Source organism: Crotalus tigris, unplaced genomic scaffold (genome assembly GCF_016545835.1).
Source record: "Crotalus tigris isolate CLP2741 ecotype Arizona unplaced genomic scaffold, ASM1654583v1 scf7180000020347.5012614909:4044961, whole genome shotgun sequence".
NCBI lineage: Eukaryota > Metazoa > Chordata > Lepidosauria > Squamata > Viperidae > Crotalus > Crotalus tigris.
This window is the reverse complement of record NW_024097978.1, coordinates 3,768,988-3,786,563: the sequence shown is the minus strand read 5'-3', so window position 1 is coordinate 3,786,563 and position 17,576 is coordinate 3,768,988. Positions and strand designations below refer to the sequence as shown.

Sequence of the window (17,576 nt, the reverse complement as noted above, 5' to 3'; positions counted from 1 at the left end):
TGAGATTTTTCTTAATAACAAAATAATGCCCTAAAGTAGATCATGTTAGGTATATTCCTAGCCCTATTGAACAGTATAAATATTGTATAGTTTGTAGTATTTCCTTTGTTGCAATGAAAATGGTTTATCTTCCGTAATGAAAATAGGTGCTATCCCTAAATAAGTCCTCACTTATCAAACACTCATTAAGTGACCATTTGAAATTCCAATGGCACTGAAAAATGAGATTTACAACTGCTCCTTGAAGTTACAGTTGTTGTAGCATCCTTGCAGTCATGTGATCACAATTTGGGCACTTGGCAACCAGGACACATTTACAGTGGTTGCAGTACCCAGTCACATGATCACCATTTGCAACCTTCACCTCTGGCTTCCAAAAAGCAAATCAATGGGGAAGCAAGCAGGAGATTACGAGTCACAGTCACAACATTGTGTTTAATTACTTGCTTGGAGGTCATTGACAAACTGCCATTATAAGTCAAGTACAATCACGTGATTTTTCTTTTTATGACTACATCTTTTAGCAACAGAGTTACCAGTCTCAATGGTACTATCTTCTTTGCTGGAATGTGCTTGGCTCAATAGATCATGAGGGTGTTGTAAGTATATGTCCATTCATTCAGCAAGCTTAAACAGATCACTTAAGGAAACAGCTTATTATTCAGACCTGTTCATTTTAGGGCCAGAATCAAGTCCCGGTTATTTTCAAAACACACTGGGCCAGGTTTTACAAACTCATCCAGGCCTTAAGTCATAGAAACAATTATTTAGATCATTCTAAAGAAATGAGTTTCCAATTTTAAGAAAGGGCTGGTATTTCTTTTTAATTATCTTTATTAAATTGGAAAGGGAAGAACCAATATTTTCTGGATAGTACCTGGAATGTTTTAAATTATGTTGAATGCTATCTCTAAGTATGTTTTAGATAATTTTGTTAATATTATGTATGTTGTAATATTTTATTATTTGATTGCATAGTACTTAGGTATTGTGTGAGCTAAATTAAAATACTATTACAACTACTAGAAAATCCAACCAGCAAAACAGGGGTCTTTTGCTGGAGAAAATATGGTTTTCTTTTAAAAATAATTTGAGCAAAAAAACAACAACAACCCTGTAGGCCTATCTAAAAATAACATACTATTTGAGTCAGACACAAACAACTTCCTGTTATATTTCATTTAAGCCTGTGTTAAGAAGGAAAGGCATGGAGAAATAACCTGGATCTAACAAAAATGATCAAAATAGAAAAAAATCTTATTGCAAAGCATCAGTAGTTGGATTAACAGCTGGGACAGCTCAATACCCTAATCTGATGGAAATAGTTCATTTGGCTCTTGATAACCATGTACCAGGATGGAAACAATTGCCCAAAGATGTATTCAAACTCCCCCATCCAAACAAATGCCCAATACACAGTGTACTAATGTATCCAGCCTCTTTCTTGGGCCAGCATGGCTGTCTTGCCTAAAATGTGTTAATTTTAGAAGCCAGAGGATGCTTCTGATGGTTTGAAAAGATCCCATCTCTCTCTCCTATTTAGCCAGCTTGCTTTTTGTTGTTGCTGTTGTTATTCTTGGCTTGGAGAAATATCCTTGGAAGGAGCATTTCCAGAACATATTTGGGCTATATTTAAAGGTTACTGATTTAAACAACTCCCACATGAGAAAATCTGAGCACAGTATAAATAATGTTCCCTTTGTCACCAGTTCGACCAGATTGTATCTCAGATTCTTTACAGAACTGAAGTAACAAGGATGTCCACCAGGGAAGGGAAAATGACAAAACACTATTGAACTCGTCACATTAATTGCTATGAATTACATGTTTGCATTAGACATCAGAATGCAAGTACTATAATTTTATTGATATATTAAATTTGGAGACCACCCATCTCCCTCATGGAGCACCTCTGGGCAGTGTACAATACAAAACATAAAAGTTATTATGGTATTTGCATTGTATCACTACACATGATTCTTGGCCCTATCACAGTAGTGGTGAAACTATGGCATGTGTGCCAGAGGCAGCACTCTGAGCCCTCTCTATGGGCATGTGCGCCATTTCCCCAGCAGAGTTCGCCAGAGTAGCGAGCACATGGTGTTTGGAAGTGACAGGTCAGGAAGTGACCGAGCAAGCAGAATTGGCCCCCTGGGATGCCCCGGAGATGGCGAGGGACTGGCCCCCGCTGTCCTGGCCCTGGCCATGTTCACCCAGTGACCACTGCAGCCATGCCCACCCAGTGGGCCATGCCCCCCCCGAGGGCACCACAATACTGATGCAGCCCTGGCACTCTGCAGTAAATAAGTGGGTTTTGGGTTGCAGTATGGGCACTATTGTAGGTTCGCCATCACTGCCCTATCAGTTTGCTGTAAAATACATAATGACATCTTACAATATGGTATTTGTTTCACCAAATCTTAAAATAAGTATTATGTGCAGGGGGAAAAACAACTACTATTCAGATTTCTAGGAGGAAGATGTCAGAACTATCCTGACTACAAAACTGATAAGTCATTTCTGCCTATTCTTCCATTTTGTACCAAGAAAAAAACCATATACAAATCTCTTGATCTGCCTGTGATACATTCTTGCTCTAGGGCCTGCTTACCCTGGATGATGATTTGGATTCTGTGCCAAGGAACAAGATTCCTGTCTTCTGAGCTACAAGATAAGATCAGCATTTGATGCTTCACAGTGAAATTTGCTGTGTGGAGCAGTCAGAACAAAGCACCAAGTACACATTGGAAAGAAGCATCTTTGAAACAATTCCCATATAGAAAAATCCGAACACTGCAAAAATCATGTCCTCAACATCAGCTTGATCAGATCAGTATAATGCATTATATTGAGACTAATCAAGCTGGGGTGTTCATAGATTCTCTGTGGCCTTTCTTCACTTTCTTATAATGGATAAGGTTTATACCCAGCATTGTAGTTTCTTAGTTTGTAATTTACCAAATGCACACGGAATGATTCTCCTTTTGGCTACAGTGGAACTTTAATATTCAATTGCTTTGAAACTCATTGAATTTTGTACTCAATGCATTTTGACACAAAATTTTTGTCCCAGTACTCATGTTTGTTTGGTATTCAATGCACAAGCTAGAACATGTCAGGGTCAGTTGCCTTGTGACTCATTATATTATTCCTTATGGCAGAGGTCGCCAACCTTTTGGGCACCAGGGAACCAAAAGGAGAGAGGTTTTTCTGCAGACTAAGGGGGCGGGGCTTTGTGTGCTGCCTGCATCCTGTGGATGGGGCTCTCCTTGTTTGTACGGACTGGTTGCTGGTATGTCACCGCCCAGTACTGGTCCATGGACCGGGGTTGGGGACCCCTGCCTTATGGGAGAAATTTGTTTGGTACTCGTGTTAGGTACATATCATGCCCCCCAGAACCAATTAACAATGAGCACCAAGGTTCCATTGTACTTATGTTGTGCTTCTTGATTAGTCAGAAATACTTACACAGTACTGAAATATTGCTGAGATCCTTATATAAAACATTTTGCAACTGTTGCATTTACTACATAAAATGATAGTAACTCATTTTTGTACTGAAGACACCATCCCTTTTCTTCCTATAGTACTTTAGACAATGTGAACAGTGCAACCTGTCTCCTTTTCAGAGGGAAGATGGTACACTTCTTTGTACAAAACATACTTTCCTTGCTTAGCTGGAAGATGCTTTTCCTGTCCATGAGACTGTCATATGCATTATAACATTTCTTTTAACTTAGATGTTTGGTTCTTCAACAGGTAATCCAGTATTACAATGTTATTTACCTTGCTAATCATCTATCACTATTGCCAAATGGTGAATTATCTTCTGATAATCTACAATCTCTTATCTGCTATTCATTTAAGCTTGTGCAAAATAACTGTTAATGGGTAAGACAGAAAAGATCCAATCTTTTACCCTATTGTTTAATCCCAGAATTATGTTCAGAGGATGCTGTGTAGATATTTGTGCCATGCTTTGCTAAATTTAAATTAAAGCATGTCTCAGTATTATCAATATGAATTACTTAAAGATGTTCGTTAACCTTTAACTATATTTGGACTTTCTCCTAATGATTATTTGGCAGGTAATGACACAGCACAATTGTCTTCACTTTGTTTTAAAAAAAAATACTAAACACTGGAATTCTGCATCTGCTTTTCCAGGGTCTCTAGGTTAAACCTGCTGTATATTTAAAGGAAATCTAAGAATAAAGGAGACTTTTTTTTTTCCATCCAGAGGTCTGGGTGGTGCTTTGCATCTGATTCCAAAAGGATGCGAGAATGCTAATATAGCACTTCAGCAAAGGAACCATCTCTCTTCTAAAGCATGTTTTTGGTCAGTGTTTTTCAAACCTGACAACTTTAAAATGTCTAAACTTCAACTCCCAGAATTCCCAGTTAGGATCTTAAAGTTGCCATATTTGAAAAACACTGTTCTAGGTCTCTTTTTGGAATCAAGCCAAAGCATTACACAACACAAATACACTGTACTCCAAGTCACATTTTCTAGAAACGTAGCAGCCCCAAATGCATTTTCCTATCCCTAAACAACTTGCTGATCAATAGATCTGAAAACTACCAGCAAACTACTGTCTTTGCATAGCAATCAAAGCGATGCTCTGACCCACTATTTACAACATTTTATCTTGTGTCCAAGAATCAGCTTGGCTATTTTGAGTTTCTCACTATGGCTGAGCAGGTGGACAATGAAATTGGAACAAATTAGTGGGAAACCACAGACAGAATTGCTGGACATTTTAGTTGTTTACCTTCTTAAAAATTACAGTCTTAAATTTGGGTATTTAAATGTAAGATAATTTGTTTTGCTTTTTGTTTTTCCTGCAGGGGAAGAATTATAAAACACAAGCAGAACACAAAATGATAGTGCACAAACTGTACATGTTTAAAAATAAAATACTATTTTGTTTATATCTATACAATGTTTACAATCAATATAATTTTACATTTAATAAAAATCTGAGAATTTTTTAAAAAATCAATGTTGCAGGTATTTACATACAAATGCATTCAACTTGTAAAAAGATGTCAAAATAAAAAAAACACCTTATTTACAATAATAAACTTTCCTAACAAGTTTATCTTCAAGATCTTGAAAATTTCTGGGGAACCTTAAGTAGTGGATAGAATACTATAGAATGCACAACAACATACATTCTTAATTTGCTGAAAAATGTAGCACAATCATCATACAGTTCTTAATTTTAAAACAAGAGGGAGTTTAGATAATTCTTCTAGGTGCACAAGGAAACTGCCACAAGGGACAGCAGCAAAAGAAGAAAGGTATGACGGTAGGATATACACCTGTAGGCTACTGTGGTGTGTGACAGCAAGTTTTCTTTATCTGTTCCCATTAAAAGAGAAAGGTTTGACTTCCTATACTCAACAGAAACCCTAAGGTATTATATACAATACATCCCACGTGATCTATACCTTCCATGTTTTCAACTGGTTCAGCCACTATTGCGCCCTATAACATCTTAGCAATAAGAAAAGATCAATTCCTCATGCATCTAAAAATTGGCATCCTATGCTTTATGTGCTTCTCTAGCATATGAGAAGCTTCAAATCACATCAGTGTCAATAAGACAATGCGATAAAGATCACAGAATTTATGAGATCATACAATGGGAAATTTGTATTAAAGTTAGAATCCTGAAATAGTTTAAGATTCTTCATTCCCCTTTTTTTTAACTAAAGGGCACTCTTACCTGAAATAAGAAAAAAAAAATAGGATTTGCAGAGTGCATGGACTCTCATTAGGCAGCTGATGCTCTTTTGCTAAGCACAATATGTTAATAATCAAAACTAAGGTAATTTATTTACAATAGCACTTTTACCACTGCAAGCGATATATTGAAAATATATTTCCCCATGAAAATACACTTGAAAAATAGTAGAAATAGTCTATACTGACATCTACCAAAATTTCTAACAAGAAATACTGATAAATGCTCAGAAAGTAGCTATTGGTTTATATGAATACATAGTGAAAGTCTGAATACTTTTTTTGTCATAAAAAATTTACACAAACCAATATGCAGAATATCATATCCTTCAATCAAGGGTTCCTTTGTTGTACAACTGACTCAATGAAAGGGAATACGGGTTCTCCTATTTAATTAAATACCCTGCCATTTACTTGCATTTTCTTTTCATCTGTGCATCAGACTCTTCCAATACATTTTCAGAAAAAACTTTTAATACTGTACTCAGAAATCATAAAAGCACTCATTATTGCATAGAAAAATTCTTCAAGAAACTGATTTCCTCTGCTGGTCAATATATTTTTGTCCAATTCACTTCCGACTGTTTCATTCACTTGTTATGCATTTAAATTGGTTAAGAAGAGTACCTGTTGTTTTTTTTCAGTCCTTGGAATATGATTATAGGAAATTATTTTCTGTAAACAGCTGCATAGCCATCTAATAAAAGGGAGGAAAAGAAAGTAAAACAATAAACTATCTGGCCCTTTTTGTATGAACTCTTTGATCTGTTAGCATGTTCTGCAAAAACTCTAATCCAGTAAACCCTGGAAATACAGGGGAATACATTTAAGAGCAAATATTTCTGGCCACTCATAGTAGGAAGACTTTCTTCCTGCCATCAAAAACAAATGGCCTCAAATTGAGCTGCTCTAGAAAAGTCATCTCCATGTGGTTTCACATTCCAAATAATATAGTAAGATTGTAAGATACAACTATTAGATGGCCAGAAAGCTGAGTTTATGAATATTCACCCTACTGTATTGTATTTATTGTTTTTTTAATCAATTCAGAATTCTCTCGGCTTTTTCCCTCACAAGAGTTAGCATGTCCTGGAACACTCTTAATACGCTGAAGACATTAAGACAGAGCTTAATCCTAAAACAGAGCTGTAGATTTTCAGTTACTTCAGCTTAGTGCTTTGCTAAAGTCTAAGAAATACTAAGATCCCCATTTTAGAATCAAGTTGTATGTTATCTCACAAAGGAGATGATTGAAACTCTTGCTTTGCAGGACCTTATAAAAAGAAACAGAAACAAAGAATTAGCAGCTTATCAGAATAATAGGTTAGACAATGACGTGTAGATGCTATATTTTTGTCATCAGCTGTGTGGAGAGACAAATAGAAATAATAATAGTGTTTTAAAGAAATCAAAGTGGTGTACTAAAATGTATGTTTTGATCTTGACAGAAATATTCCCTCGTTCCCTGACTCAAGTGTTTTGGAATGCTAAATCAACTATGGGGTGTGCGTGACTATTTCCATTCTCATCTTATACTATCAAGACTACCATTCCACTAAACACCATGTGCTTCTTTTTTTCCTCTCATCATAATTCCTCTGACTTGATAAAAGTATGTCTATGTATGTAATCAATTTGCCTACAGACTACTATAACACCTGTTCATTTTTATAGCCTCATATATCAACATTACTAGTTTCTTATTACTAGAGGAAATTTGAAATAATAAATGTTAAAAAAGGGGGAGGAGGGGGGAGAAAATTTCCTAAGAGGGTTTTAAACAACGAAAAACCAATACCTGAGAAAGCACACAGTATATTAATCAGTGGTAAAAAGAATGAAATCTATACTGAGTGGGAAGAAATTACTATATTACTACTACTATTCCTGCTAACTAGAAATCTTGAAAATGAAGCAATGTTTCCATACAATTTCATAGAGGTCATCAGAAACTAAGCATGGCATTAAGTTGAAACTGAAGAATTTATAGCATAGAGATGTTTATACCAATTTTTAAAAGCAATTTAAATTTTCTCCATATATCTTGTGCAAAATGTTACTTTCCAAGGATTCTAAATGCAATTCTTCAGTTTGTTTCCCTAGTCCCATTTTTCATAGACATGGTAACGACAGAAGGGTAAAGAGTGTCACATTATCATAAGCTGCTGAAAGAGGTTAAACTTTTAACAACTAGTTTGCACTTAGAGATGCATAAATTAGCAATCTGAGTGTTTATGTATAGGCCCAAGAATAACCTGCAATTAAAACCATTCAGAGTGATTGTTATAAATGGTATTTTTACAAATGATAAATCCACATTTATACAAGTATATATGCATTACATATATAAAAATGGGCATTCAAAAAAATTCATTCCCTTCCCATTCTTTTCACACAGCTGAATTGCAGTCATGACCTAGAATATGGCTTATATTATGGGCAGGCCGGTTTGATGATTGTTTCAAAGAATCAGAACCAGTTGTATTTGCTATGGAGAGCAGTGGCGAGATTGCTGATCCATCTGAAGGAAGAGCTGTAGCTATTTCTGGGAATAAAGAAGTCAAATTAAAATTGGACAAGTGTGATGAATTGGCCACATGCATTGGAGGCATATCTGTCAAAAGGGGAAAGCTTGGCTGAGCAAAACCAACTGGTCTGGGGGGTGACAAAATAGAACCAAATCGATTGTTTAAACCTCCACCATTTGGCTTCTCTGTACTTGGATTAGAAAACATTTGGTTAGAAAAATAAGGAATTGAAATGTCATTAGACAGGGAGGGATGTGCAGGAGAATATGGTGGATAGAAAGATGGCAATGTATTTTGAGGATCAACTGGAATCAGTGCTGCTGTTCGGGTAGCGTTGGCTTGAGTTACTGGTGGAATAAATGATGTGTTAGCATTTACTGGGGGATTCATTCCACTTTCTGGAATAAAAGGAAATCCAAAATTTTGAGACAAAGTGTGCTGATCAGCAGCTGTGCTGTCATGAGACACATGTGGCCCTTCAGGCATGAATCGTACAATGCTGCCCCTTTTTTCAAGGGTAGGCTGCTGTCGACCAAGGATCATTCCTCCACCAGCGGATAAAGGGAGCTGAGGAAGAGAAGGTTCAAACACGTTCCCATGTCTCTGATTTGCAGAACGATTCCTTTCAGACGGGCGAATTTTAGAGCCACCGTTATCTTGCAAAGGATGTCTCGATCGATCACTGGCTGAAGAATTGGTTTGACGAACAGATGGAGGAACCTGGTCAGCATTCCCACGAGAGACTGATGCATAGTGAAGAGGACGTGTAGCTCCATGTACATTGCTAGAAGCTGAGGCATTTATGTGACCTTTTGTTCCATGGCTCTCTGTTATTCTCATGGAATTAGATTTCTGGATAGAAATATTGGGACTTGAGTTACGGCCTTGAATATCTCCAGAAGAACTTGAGAAGGGAATAGTTAAAGCATTGTTCCTACCATTAATAGTACCAAGAGACATATCACAACTTTCTCTGTTCTGGTCATCACCTTCCCTCCGAATATGAATAATTTCTCTTGCTGGGGCACAATTATAGTCCACATTTGAGGAACTGGCACACTGTGGATTTCTCTGATGATCTGAAATTGGTCTTTGGTTTCCATTAGCTTGATCTCCAAGATGAGGAATAAGTAAACTTTGCATGAATCCTTGGTGGCATGTATTCTCATTGTCTCTTCGGGGAGGGAGAGGATTTCCTGCTGAAAGGCTTTGAACTGGTTGATAAGACAACCTCTTTTGTCTGTCTATTGGTGGTCCAGCATTTTGGGCAAGTCGAAAACTCTGTGTCTGCATACCCCTGAGAGAGTTACTTATTTCATTACTTCTTGAAGATTGCACATCAAAATTACCTGTAGTCTGTTGATTAATGGCATTCATTTTGAATGTCTGACACTCAGAGAGCCTTTGAATATCTGATCCAAGTGAATGATCTACAGATACACGACTCTGTGTATTATGAATTACTAGTTCTTTATTCCTAGATACATCGGCATAGTTTCTCATCTCAAGATGATCTGAAACTTTGAAGCTCTGCATGGATACTCCTAGCCTATGTTCTGAATTAGATGAAGACTTCCCAATAAGTGCCTCTGCAGAGTAACTACTAACTCTGTTTCTTTCTTGCCTATGAGGGAGACAGGGAACATCTGGTCTGGTGACAATACTAGGTTGTGACACTATCTGCTGCTCCAAAGCCCTAGAGGTCAACAGTCTATGCATCTGACTATGTCCTGAGACATGTTCAGAAGGAACTCCAGAACCAGGTTGTCTGCTGCCCACATCTGCTGACTGCTGATGCAGAACATCCTGACCTGGATGGGTCCGTGGATGGTTATGAGTTCTACTCAAAGCAGGATTCTCACAATTCTTCTCAGGCTGGGAAGAAGGGTAATGCTGCTGCAACTGTTGAATCTGAGAGTGATGGGGATGTGGCTGGCTACTCTTTGACCGTGACTGGTCATTTCCATGATGCTTCTGCTGTAAAGTAAGTGTGGTGGGCTGAGTGGCTTGAATGAGGCTTCTCTTTTTCTGCAGCTGTGCCTCTTGATGCAATATTCGTTGCCGATGGGCAATATGGACTTGAGAGTGTATAGAACTTTCTGCAGGAGAAATATAATGCTGAAGTTGATACAACTGATGCCTTTCTCTTAGCTGTCCAGCCTGCTGTTGCTGTGGTTTTATGTATGGTTGATTAGCCTGAAGATGAGCCATACCTTGAGACAGAGCATGTTGGATAGGCTGCAGATGTTGTCCTGCTTGATCTAAGATCGGTGGATGAGAATTACACTGAACTTCAACTTGCCTTGAAGTAGGTGACACAAAATTGCTGGCTTGAAATAACCTGTTATGGCCATTGGTATGTCCTTGACTACTCACTGATACTGCAAGATTAGAGTTGGGGGGGATCTGATTCACACGGATTTGATTTTGATCCTCATCAGCTGTTTGATTCAACAGAGCCATGTCTTCGAGTTGTAGAGGTGCTGTCTGGCAATGTTTCTGCCTCTTTGATGCAGAAAGCATATGATCATCTTGAACAGAACGCTTGGTTGACTCTTTGCGGCTTTCTTGTCTTTGCTGCTTTAAATGTGGTTCACATATCTGTGGACCTTGCATCGTGCTAGTCTGAAGAGCAGATAACTGTTCTGAAGGATACTCTGCCAACAACCTTGGAGAATGTCCTGGAGACTGAGTCATATATGAATTAGCAGGCACAGATGGAGTCCCAGATACAGAAACAGCTGTTTGATCAGAAGATGATGGTACACCTGAGCAGCTTACTGGAGGTTGTATGATGCAAGTTGGATGTATGAGATTATTTACACTCAAGCTTGAGGCGCTTGAGGATTGTGGACTAGGAATCTGCAAAGCTGTATCAGACATTTCCAGACCAATAGAATAACTTTTCTCTGTAGACAACTCAATGTTTATTTGCACTGAATTCTGGGTACTGAAATTGTTTGGCCCTGTTTCCATTTGATTAGTGTTTTTAATTGGATGGGCTTTGAATGGTTGGTCTCTTCCTAAAGATGCTACTTTACTACCCTTGGAAACAGAGCTTCCTGACACTGTTCCTGTATTTTTTGCAAGAGTCTCTTGGTCAAAAATTGCCCTTGCAGCCAGTGCTACAATATCTGTTTGCTCTGAAAATGTGCAGGTACTATGTGTGTTCACCAAAGTGTTGCTAGAAACATTTCCCCTACATGTATCTGGCAACATGGATGCAACAGAAAAGCCACAACTGCTAGCTGAACTAGTTGACATGGGGGAGTCTACTTGCCTATTAGCAGTGATTGCTTCCTGGTCGGAGGTGCAAGAATTAGACGGTGTGAGATTTTCTTCTTCAGCGTTTATCAGCAAAAGTTCTTCTTGTTTCCTTCCCAAATTATCATTTGAGCTAATATTTGATTTCGTGCTTTGGATACAAAAACTGGGGTGCTCTACTTGGACTGAAAAGGATTTTTGTACATCTCCTACTTTATTAAACTCTGAGAACATTTTGGTTAGGCCCTGTTCTTCCAATAAATCTGAGGCTTGCATTACTATGGAACAATTTTGTTCCATCCTGCAGATCTCTGAGACCTCTGTTCTGGGAACATTTTCCACATTTGTTTCTCTATTTGACACCGACGTCTCAGAAATTTGAGAAATTGTCACGGGAGAATCCGAAGAAGAGGGCAGTAAAGGACTGGTGGATATACATTTGGACAATTCTGATAACTTAGAATTTGCTGTTAAGTTGGCTTGAGATTGACATATTTGAAGAGGTGGAGAAGCACGGACTTTGGAAATCCCAGGAACTACCTCAAATTGACCCAATAAGGATGATTCAAGGGACAATGATCTAGGCACTCCAGCTGTATTCAAGTCAGGTGTCAGGGTAGATTCCATGTTCTGTTCAGTTCTCAGTCTATCTTTGGGATGAGAATCAGAAGCATTTGGTGTTATTCTACAGTTTGCCTGTGGTACAGCTAAGCACTGCAAAACAACAGGCATATTTTCAAGCAATATGTCACTTCCTGAATGTTCAGATGCAGTTACCACATTTCTATCATTTTTTTTGCATTCTTTGTTAAGATCTACTTGACATGCAAGGTTATTGCTGGCTACTGAAGTTTTCTTAGTACCTGAATTTTTATTAGACCACTTTGAATCCAAACCAGCAACTTTGGGGGGAGAAATATCTAGTGACGTTGAAGTACAGGTTAATCTAGAATTCTCAGCAGCTGAAGAGGAAGGTATTGTCACTGTTAGCAAAGCAGGAGTTGTTGGTGTGGTTTGGCTACTCACAGTTTTGGGGTTGATAGATTGATTGCCAGACACTTGTTGACAGCTTTGGCCAGCCATTTGTGATATGCTTTGATTGAGGTTAGCTAAAGCACCAAATGCATTGAGGGCAATGTTGGTATTTGGATCTTCACTGGTAGTAGGCTGAATAATTTGCATAGGGTTTTGATCTGAATCTCCAGAACAGGATTTCATAGGCTTTAATGCAAACAACTGTCCATTTAAAGAAATGGTCTGTGGAAGCTTTTGATTACACATTGAAACGGAAAATGTTTGTGTCAGGCAAGATGATGTTGAAGAGGAGGGCCTTGGTAAAATATGAACAAGATGTTTCCCACCAAACATATGAGGGCCAGAGGCACTTTGTATAAGATTGCCAGCATTTGTTCCATTCACAGGCATTTTAACAACTGATGGTGTTGAGAGAAAAGAGAGAGGATTTGGATTAGCAGTTTGTATTATTACAATCTGTTGACTAACGGTCTGATTTGGAAGTTCAGATCTCAGCACTGGAGGACAGGAATTAGCATTAGGAGGCTGGAGAATTACAATGTTCTGATTAATAGGTGATGTATTGATAGGAGAGGTCATTGGCTGAGATACTTGAATCACTTGCATGGCTGGATTTAGGGGAAGCAGGCTGCTTGTAATTTGCGCTCTAGTTTGTGTCTTACTAATTAGTGGCTGAATAGGTAAAGATGGATAGGAAGGCAAGGTAACAACCAATTGGTCAGCTGGGTGTTCATCTGGAATTAGAGGGTTATTTAAACCATCAGCACTGGCCAGAATCTTGTTTGGAGTAGAAGCTAGAATACTAGCACCATTAATTGGCTCATTTAGAAGGGCTGTCATTATATTGGATGGAGTATGATTTAGAGGCTGGACAGTACTTCCTGCTAGCTGCAATGTAGTCCACGTGGTTTGGGTGTTTCCAGCTGAAGTGATTCTCATAAGATTACCAATGCTTTTTGACTCTGGAATGCCAACACCTGAAGAACTGGGAAAAGGCCATTTCTCTACACTAGTAGCAGGCACTATATTCAATTCTGTCACAGCCTTTGGGGCTTCTCCTTCTGGAGCTCCACCAACTAGGGTTTTGAAGACCTTTTCTGTGGATGCCTTTCCACCAATAGATGCAGCACAGGTTGGGTCAGCTGCAGAAGATACACAGCTTCCTAGAGACCTACGTTTTGAACTCACTTCTGGTGGTATATTTGCTTGTTGACAATGAAGCACATCTACACTAACATTGGAAGAAAGGTTGGTGCTTAGTACACTTGCTTTCTCAATCAGCTTCAAACTCCCTTGATTATTTTTAGATTTGGAGGTGTCATTCTCATCTTGTGATAAAATCTGTTTTCCACTCTGCAGTCTTACTAGCTGTGAGGTATTCACAGAACTGGCAGCACTCGTACAGACAGACGTGCCCTGCTTGTTCTCAGAGGTAGATTGCTCAAGAGTTTTTTTGTCTGCATTTGGTAGGCCTGATACTAATGATGAAACTGAAGTCTGAATACCTGATTTGATTGCTGTTGAATAAATACTAGAAATGGTTGCAGGAGTGTTGCAAGTCCTCTGGACAGGAACAACATTAGCTGTCTGTTTCTGTAAATTATGTCCTATATTGAAAGTTATTCCTTGGACAGATGCCCCCTGGTTACTTCCACCAAACTGGCTGCCATTGGAATATACAATGATATTCTTTTGCAGTTGATCATTGGGGATAACAACAGAAATATTTGTATTTTTCAGATTTTCTTTCTTCTTTTGCATCTGATCATTCGGAATTACAATAGAAACATTTGAATTTTTAAGATTCCCTTTCCAATGGATGGTAGGATCATCATAAAGGCAAATGTCATTGGCTTTCAATAATGCTATGTAGCGTCCATTTTCTTTCTGGAGTTCATCCAATTGCTTCCGGAGTTTTTTTATTTCTTCAGCTGCAGAGAAAATTGTAAGAAGTTAATGCTAATTAGAAAAAAGCGCAGGAAAATCTAGTGGATCAAGGGGTTGATGTCACTTGGCTAAGCCCTGTCCCTACTATTACCTAAACTGCTATGTGAAGTTGGGATTGTATTCATTCTGTCTAATCCAGTACCTCATTCCTGATTTAATGTGTGAAAAAGTGCAGGTGTGTCTGCCCTCTTAAAAAGAACTATTGCTGTTGTTTTTATTATTACTACTCAAATTCATATTGGACTTTCCTATTGAAAAAAATGGTTATATAAATGCTAGAGGATAATCATTGGCAATCTACAGCGCTCTAATAAACCCTAAAGAATAGGATCAGTAGATTCTAATAAAAGAAACTATTGATTCTATTCTTGACACATAATATGGGTGAAAATATAGATGCTAATACAATGGGATGAATTTTAAAAATAATTATTCTTATTCTCAGTTATTAATTAGACTTAGATTTGCTTTCCTATTTTTAACTACAGATAGTCCTCAACTTGCGACCACAATTGAGCCCAAAATTTCTGTTGCTAAGTGAGAAATTTGTTAAGTGAGCTGTGCCCCATTTTTCGCCACATTTGTTAAGTGAATCTGGCTTCCCCATTGACTTTGCTTGTCAGAAAGTCACAAAAGAGATCACATCACTCTAGGACAATGCAACCATTATAAATGTGAGTCAGTTGTCAAGCATACAAATGTAAATCATGTGACCATGGGAATGCTGCAACACTCATAAATGTGAAAAATGGTCATAATTCATAAGTCACTATTTTCAGTGTTGTTGTAACTTTAAATGGTCACTAAATGAATTGTTGTAAGTTGAGGACTACCTGTATGATATTTTCATATAAATTTTTGTTTCAAAAAAGCAACAATCCTAGCACATACCAAGGCAGATGTATTAAGAAGTAAAATGAGCAAATATTTTAATTAAAATATTAGTAACTTTATTAGTATTAATTGGTTCAAAGAAAATAATAACTTGAGCCATAAAGGTTTGGAAGATAAGTGTTGAACTTGCTGGAAAGTTTTAATAATTACAAAGTAAAGGAGGAGCAGCAAGAAATGAAACTTTATTTAAAATCATGTACGCAATAAAAACAAGTGTGCCAATTTTATATTATGTTGAGAATAGTTAAAAGCGACATTAGCTAACTACTTTTATTAAATATAAACATAGATATACAGTAACAATAGAATATTTTAGAATATTTATCAGTGCTATAAATTGAAAGCTTACCACCTTATAGAAACAGTACTTCCTTCCTGAAGTAGAAATAGTTTGAAATAATTCAGTCACAGAAGAAAGATAGTATAGTACTTCATTTTGTTTGGTGATGCTTCATAATGCTTTCTGCAGCAGCCCCAGTTAAATAAGGAACGATTATAACATGCCACATTCATAGAATAATCTATTTACCTTGTTCATTGTTTCCTCCATTCAATAGGAGTTCATCATTTTGCTTTTTCATTTCTGATATATATTTGTATGCTTGATCAAGAATCATGTTCTTACTCTGTAAAGGATACAGATTTTGAATTGATTTATAATGTCTAGAGGAAAAAATAACAAAATATTTAATCTAATAAAACTAACACTACTATCAACCTTTACATAATTAAAAGCTTTCACAAAAAAAATTTCCAGAAATTTTTCCTTTGCTCTTTTGCTTAGTTTTTTTATTCTAAAAAATTATCACCTATTGCAACCGATTTAGACAATTTCAAAATTATAATCAATTTCATCCCTGCCACAGAATCTTTTTTGTTTATATATATATATTTTAAAAAGATTGATAACCACTTAATGACAGAACTACCAGTCACAATTGTAGTCACTAAACAAGCTCTATCTGTAATAAGATATTATATTTAATTACATTTCACAATTAAACCTTGAGTATATTTTAATTTATTAAGCCCAAGTCCTGATTGTCTGAACAGGGGTATTAGAAGAATCAACTCTAAAGGCTATATACAGCTGCTATTAACACAAGACCCTACTTGCCTGTTTCAGTGCAGGGGAACATGGAATTAGCTCACCAATTCGGTTTATACCAGCATTGATTTTCTTCTTTCGATGCCTCTCCACTATAAAAAACAGAACACACTGTATGTACATTTATAATTACAGTTTGCTTAGACATAATCACACTTTCCTGTTTCGATAGTCTTTGGTTTTGCATACTTAAAAGAATCATCTGGATCCCACCAATATTAAAGTTCCTTCCAACTGGGAAGCATGGTCAATTGAAGATGGGTCTATGAGAGTGGAGATGATGCAATGGAAAAAGGAACTTTGAATGAATTAATTTCCTGAATTCCTCTTCAGAATAAGGAGAGGCCCTGGGATCCACCATAGTACTTCCTACAGATGCTCCCTGCAATGAGACTGTAAATCAGGTATCTCTGGTGGGTTTTAGAGCTCTGGATGCTGGAAGAATCATTTTGTTCAAGCTACAGTTCAGAACTTTCAAAGAGACACTGGGTTTGCCTGCTCCTGTACTTAATCACTTTCTCTGGAAGTGACTTGTAAGCTGCTTTTTGAATATTAAGAATTTTCAGAAGGACAAGTTTTATTACGCTGGGTGATTTTCCTCAGCAAAAGTTTCATGTAATACTAAGAGCTTAAATAAAATCAGAAATAAGCAGCAAAATGGTGACTTCTGGTTTGCCATCGTGGCCGCTGCGGCTGCTGGAAGGTGAGCTCTGTCTTCCGCATTCAATTTCGTTCTGCTGGGGGACCCGGGAAAGGGCCGAAAGTCACCCTGTAGGGGTGACGAGCAAGGAGGGGAGCCCCGCTTGATCGTGGGAGGGCGGCAGCACTTCAGCTCGATCCGGGGCAGATCTCCAAACCAGTGGAGGAAAGACCGGCCATAGCAATATGGCTCGTCACTAAGCTGCAGACAGCCGAAGTCAAACTTACTATCAGGCACTTCTAAAGCAACGCAGATGAAACTGGGTGAGTTCTGATCTTCTCTTTAAGATTCTAAGTATTTTCTTTTCCTGTAAAAGCTGCCCAAAGTATCTTTTCCCCCGTGAGGAGAGAG

The 17,576-nt window shown here is 37.7% G+C and overlaps 2 protein-coding genes across 6 annotated transcripts in view; one reads left to right on the top strand and one right to left on the bottom strand.

The window, feature by feature from the left end:
• SIDT1 (SID1 transmembrane family member 1) overlaps positions 1-4,999 on the top strand; it is a 107,058-nt gene extending 102,059 nt beyond the window's left edge. For 2 of the 4 annotated variants that reach the window (XM_039366628.1, XM_039366629.1), the window contains one exon: positions 525-4,999. In XM_039366628.1, the coding sequence (XP_039222562.1) occupies positions 525-632 (108 nt within the window). In that variant the 3' untranslated portion in view covers positions 633-4,999. The remainder of the gene's footprint in view (positions 1-524) is intronic. The other 2 variants (XM_039366630.1, XM_039366631.1) reach the window with 1 other exon arrangement.
• The window catches only part of USF3 (upstream transcription factor family member 3), a 53,745-nt gene continuing 40,402 nt past the window's right edge, over positions 4,234-17,576 (bottom strand). For both annotated transcript variants that reach the window (XM_039366624.1, XM_039366625.1), the window contains exons 4-6: positions 16,535-16,617; positions 15,947-16,043; positions 4,234-14,507 (exon numbers count right to left, since the gene is read on the bottom strand). In XM_039366624.1, the coding sequence (XP_039222558.1) occupies positions 8,140-14,507; positions 15,947-16,043; positions 16,535-16,617 (6,548 nt within the window). In that variant the 3' untranslated portion in view covers positions 4,234-8,139. The remainder of the gene's footprint in view (positions 14,508-15,946; positions 16,044-16,534; positions 16,618-17,576) is intronic.